This window comes from Tupaia chinensis, unplaced genomic scaffold (genome assembly GCF_000334495.1).
Source record: "Tupaia chinensis unplaced genomic scaffold, TupChi_1.0 Scaffold000360_1, whole genome shotgun sequence".
Lineage (NCBI taxonomy): Eukaryota > Metazoa > Chordata > Mammalia > Scandentia > Tupaiidae > Tupaia > Tupaia belangeri.
The window spans coordinates 2,586,627-2,592,201 of NW_006159856.1; the positions used below are offsets into that span (position 1 = coordinate 2,586,627).

The 5,575-nt window shown below is 42.0% G+C and overlaps 1 protein-coding gene across 6 annotated transcripts in view; it reads left to right on the forward strand.

Moving 5' to 3' along the window:
* GRK4 (G protein-coupled receptor kinase 4) overlaps positions 1-5,575 on the forward strand; it is a 101,439-nt gene that overhangs the window by 77,358 nt on the left and 18,506 nt on the right. For all 6 annotated transcript variants that reach the window (XM_006152934.3, XM_027773590.1, XM_027773592.1 and 3 more), the window contains one exon: positions 2,221-2,310. In XM_006152934.3, coding sequence (XP_006152996.1) covers positions 2,221-2,310 — 90 coding nt within the window. The remainder of the gene's footprint in view (positions 1-2,220; positions 2,311-5,575) is intronic.

Genomic DNA, 5,575 nt, shown 5'->3' on the forward strand with positions numbered 1-5,575 from the left:
TCGGGCAATTACATGGGCCAGAAATCACAGAAAGAGACTGAAGTGGGTTTTTATTTATTTGTTTTGTTTTTAGTTCTCTGTAGTGTGCATGTGCTTGTCAAATACAGAGAGGAAGAGAGGGAAAGTGATAAATCAGCTCTGCAGAGGGGATGGCCACCACAATCTTTTCTTCTCTATTCTCCTCTTGGGATTTTGGGCATGCACACTCTGGAGTGATTTTCAGGCCTCTGGGTCTGGGACTCAAACTGCACAGGTGGATCCAACTGCCATAACCTCTGCATTACCTGCTACCTCTGGAGACAGGTATTTTTGACAGGTCTTGCCAAGCTTCCCAAAAGCTGGATTACAGATGCTTGACACCATACCATGTATTTTTTTTTTTGGAGAGATTTTCACTATATGGCGCGTGCGCTCTCCAGACAGACAGAGAGGGACATTAGAGACAGAAAGCGAGAAATCACCTCCCAGGGGGGATGGTCACGCCACAATCCCTTCTCCATTCTCCTCTCGGGATCTTGGGCACGCACGTACACGCTCCCGGCGTGAGTTTTAAGCCACCGGGTCCGGGACGTGAACCGCGGTCGACTACGTGGGAGTCCAGCGACATAGCCATTACGCTAACTGCTGGTTCCCACCATACCATGCATTTTTGAGTTGATTCGGGAATAGGACCCTGGGCCTCCCATGTAGTCTCCAACTTCCCAAGACTATCACAGCTATGTCTTGATAGATTTCAATTGATTGGAATAAATTTTTTTATGTTTATTTGGCCATTGAGCACCCAGTCTTTTTTGTTTTTGTTTTCTTTTAAGTTTTGCTGGAGGGCATGTGTGCTTGACAGTTAATGAGAGAGAGAGAGAAAGTGAAAAGTAGGAAAGCACTCCCCATGGCAGATTGTCACAATCCTTGCCCCTTCATCTTTCCCTCCTTCTGGGATTTGGGGCATGCACACACAGGAGCCCAGTGTGTCTCAAGTCTATGGGTCCAGGACTCAAACCATGTGATTAGCCCTGTGGGTTTTAGCCACCTTAACCACCATGACATTGACTGGCCCTATGATATAATAGGTCATTGGAAAAGTCATGATCCATTTTTGCATAGAAAAATAAAAAAATACGTTGTGACTTTTCTAATGACCTAATAGTTTTTTTAAGTGAAGTAACTCTGTTACGATTTGTCCTCCAGGGAAAAACTCCATGTAATTTGTGTATAGTCATCCTTATATATAAGCCTCCTGGTACTCAGAAAGTGTTTCCTATTTTTATATTTTTATTTATGTACCTGGTAGTTTGATGGAAATAAAATAGTAAATATAATACTTCTATCTTATCAAGTGGTTGTCTATGATTAAAGAGCTTTCTGGGGACCAGCAGTTAGTGTAATGGCTATGTCGTTGGACTCCCACGTAGTCGACTGCGGTTCGCATCCCGGACCCGGTGGCTTAAACTCACGCTGGGCACGTGTGCATATGTGCCCAAGATCCCGAGAGGAGAATGGAGGAGAAGGGATTGCGGTGTGGCCATCCCCCCGGGGGGTGATTTCTCGCTTTCTGTCTCTCTGTCTCTCTCTCTGTCTGGCAAGCGCCCTATAGCAAAAAACTCTCAAAAAAAATAGTAAATATAATACTTCTATCTTATCAAGTGGTTGTCTATGATTAAAGAGCTTTTTGGGGACCAGCAGTTAGGGTAATGGCTATGTCACTGGACTCCCATGTAGTCGACCATGGTTCGCGTCTTGGACCCGGTGGCTTAAAACTCACGCCGGGCGCGTGTGCGTGCGTGCCCAAGATCCCGAAAGGAGAATGGAGGAGAAGGGACTGCGGCGTGACCATCCCCCCTGGGGGGTGATTTCTCGCTTTCTGTCTCTCTGTCTTTCTCTGTCTGTCTGGCAAGCGCACGCGCCCTATAGCAAAAACCTCTCAAAAAAAAAAAAAAAAAGCTTTCTGACTGATAGCCAGTCATAAATCTAATTTCCTACTGTGAATGAAACTAAATACATTATATGCAATTTTACTAAATGTAAAAAAGCTAAATGTAATTTTAGATTTAAATGTTTCAGAGTATGAGATGCTATTTTTTCCATCTTTTTTTTTTTCAATTTCTATCCATGGTTTTTAAGATGACATTTTTCCCCATGAGATTATTTTTTCCAAATTTTTATTGTTGCTAAAGTATCATGGATTCTCCTTGTGATTTGTGTGATGTATTTGAACACTCACAGGACATATCCGGATTTCAGATCTTGGTTTAGCTGTGGAGATTCCAAAAGGCGGGACAGTTCAAGGAAGAGTTGGAACAGTTGGCTACATGGGTATGTGAAAGACCATTTCATCTGTCCCTGTCTTTTGTATCTCTGATGCCTGAATGCCTCAGAACATAAAGAAATGACAGTGTGAGACTGAGGTCTCCTTGCTTTGCCAGGTCCTTCTCTGTGCATGCTGGTCTCAAAGACCCTTATGCAAAATCATATCACTCTGGCCCATGTCCAAGTAGTTAAGGTGTATCATATCCCACATGGCTGACCCCAGTTTGAATCCTGGTCCTGGCAGCCTAAAAATACTAGCAAGTTAGTTTGCATGCCCAAAACCCCTACAGGATGGAAAAATGGAAGAGGAGACATTGTGTGACTACACCCCATTGGGGGATGCTTTCTCCCTCTCTGTCTCTCTCTGGCAAGCACATGTGCCCTCTGAAAATTAAAAAAAAATTTACTCTGGTCATTCCAAAATCTATGGGCAGAGAGTTGGAGTCATTTCCGCTATTTAATTTCAGGACATTTTTATTGCTTGAGAAATGAAACTTTGGACTGTCTCCCAACCGTTTCCAAGTGCCCAGATCTCCCCATTTCCAGCTCCCTTATCTGCCATTATTCTCAGCCCCTGCAGGAGACTGCTTTAAACCTCTAGCTGCCTTTTGACCATTCAGGAATACTTTCAGACTTCATAGTTTCCTGAAGCACATAGCACGTCCCCTACTCTCTTCCACAGCTGAACCCCTGCAGCTCAGCCATAGGTGTACCTGTTCTCAAGGACCTGGGAGGCCAGCAACAATACAGGTTGTAGGGTGAGTGTCAGGGAGATGGAGATGCAGAGATCACAGCTCATCTCCTTCCACACACTTTTGAACTCTCAGAATTAACTCCAAGAAATTAGGAAGAAATGTATAATCCATCAGATGACTAGAAACCAGTGCAGAGGCACAAGATATATAAGAAATCAAGAAAATACCTCTTGGGGCTGGCAGGTGGCATGGTGGTTAAGGGCACTGGACTCACACATGGCTGAGAGTGGTTCAAGTCCCAATCCTGGTGGCTTGCTTTCTCACTTTCGCTCTCTCTCTCCTCCTCTCTAGTCAAATTAAAATAAATAAATAAAGTTAAATAAAATAATTCTTTAAAAAAAGAAAGAAAGAAAGAAAATATCTCTCCCCCAAAGGAAAAGAACAATTCCTCATCATCCATAGACAGTACAATGGAATTCATGGAAATGTCAGATAAACAATTCGGAATATTCATAGCGATGAAACTAAATGAGATGCAAGAGAAAAGAGACAATGAACTCCAAAAGATGGAAGAGGAAAGAGACAACAAGCTCCAGGAGATGAGGAAGTCCTTCCACGATTTAAATGAAGAAATAGACACTATAAAAAAAGAATCAAATGGAACTGTTAGAGAAGAAGGCGGTAATACAGTAAATCAAAACCACCCTCAAAAGTATTAAAAGCAGATTAGATCATGTAGATGATCAAATCTAGGATGTAGAAGATAAAACCTCTGACCTAGAAAAAAAATCCCCAAAAAGACTGAAAAAAATAACAACAAAAATATTGAGAACAACATACAAGAAATAGATACCATTAAATACCCAAACTTCTTTTTTTTTTCTTTCCTTGGAGAGGTTTTTGCTATAGGGCACATGCGCTCGCCAGACAGACAGAGACAGAGAGATATGAAGAGAGAAATCACCCCCCTGGGGGGATGGCCACACTGCAATCCCTTCTCCTCCATTCCCTTCTTGGGATCTTGGGCACGCACGAACACATGCCTGGCGTGAGTTTAAGCCACTGGGTCCAGGACTCAAACTGCGATTGACTACATGGGATTCCAGCAACATAGCCATTACGCCAACTGCTGGTCCCCAACACCCAAACTTCTGAATAATTGGTATCCCAGAAGGTGAAGAAGCTAATAAGGGAATTGATCATCTATTCCATGAAATCCTGGAAGAAAACTTTCCAAGTCTAGAGAAGCAGTCAAACATCCAGACCTAAGGAATACAAAGAACCCCAAATAGAATCAACTCAAAAGATCCTCTCCATGGCACATCACAGCCAGATTGTCCAAAACCACAGATAAAGATAAGATATTAAAATTGGCAAGATAAAAAGATCAAGTTACTTACAAAGGTTATCCCATCAGGCTAACATTGAACCCAAAAATAATGTAAGCAAGGAAAGAATGGGAAGATACATTCAAAGTGTTAAAAGAAAAACATTTTCGGGAACCAGCAGTTAGTGTAATGGCTATGTCGCTGGACTCCCACATAGTCGACTGCGGTTTGCGTCCCGGACCCGGTAGCTTAAAACTCACGCTGGACGCGTGTGCGTGCGTGCCCAAGATCCCGAAAGGAGAATGGAGGAGAAGGGACTGCGGCGTGGCCATCCTCCCTGGGGGGTGATTTCTTGCTTTCTGTCTCTCTGTCTCTCTCTCTCTGTCTGGTGAGTGCACGTGCCCTATAGCGAAAAACCTCTCCAAAAAAAAGAAAAACATTTTCAACCAAGATTACTATACCTGCTAAGATTATCCTTCAAATGGGAAGAAAAGATAACATTCTCAGATAAACAAAACTTAAAGAATTTACCAACACCAGACCAGCTCTTCAAGAAATTCTGAAGGGAGCGCTATACCAGAAAAACTAAAAAGAGACAGACAGAAATAAGAGAACAAGGGGACCAGCAGGTGGCATGGTGGTTAAGGTGCCAGACACTCCCACAAGGCCGACCATGGTTCAAGTCCCGGACCTGGTGGCTTGCTTTCTTATTACCTCTTTCTCTGTCTCTATCTGGTCAAATAAAAATAAATAAATGGATGAATAAATAAAATTTAAAAAACAAAACAAAAGAAATAAGAGAACCAAAAACAACCAAGAAAATGGCCAACTTAATGGTAGGGACAAGTTCAGAAATATCGATAATAACATTGAATGTTAATGGATTAAATTCTCCAATCAAGAGACCAGATTGGCTGAATGGATAGAAAAACAGGAACTCTATATCTGTTGCCTATAAGAAATGTATCTTGTGGATAAAGGCATACATAGACTAAAAGTCAAGTGCTGGAAAAAGGTATCCCATCCAAATGGAAACTAAAAAAGCTGGAGTTGTGATACTGATTTCAGAAAAAGTAGGAATTAAGACAAAAACTGTAAGAAGAGACAAAGAAGGTAATTATATAGTAGTAAAAGTGCTAATTCTAAAAGTGCTAATTCATCAAGAAGATATAACAGTTATAAATATCTATACACCCAACTCAGGAGCACCCAGATACATGAAGGAAAGAGTTCTAAATCTATTGTTGG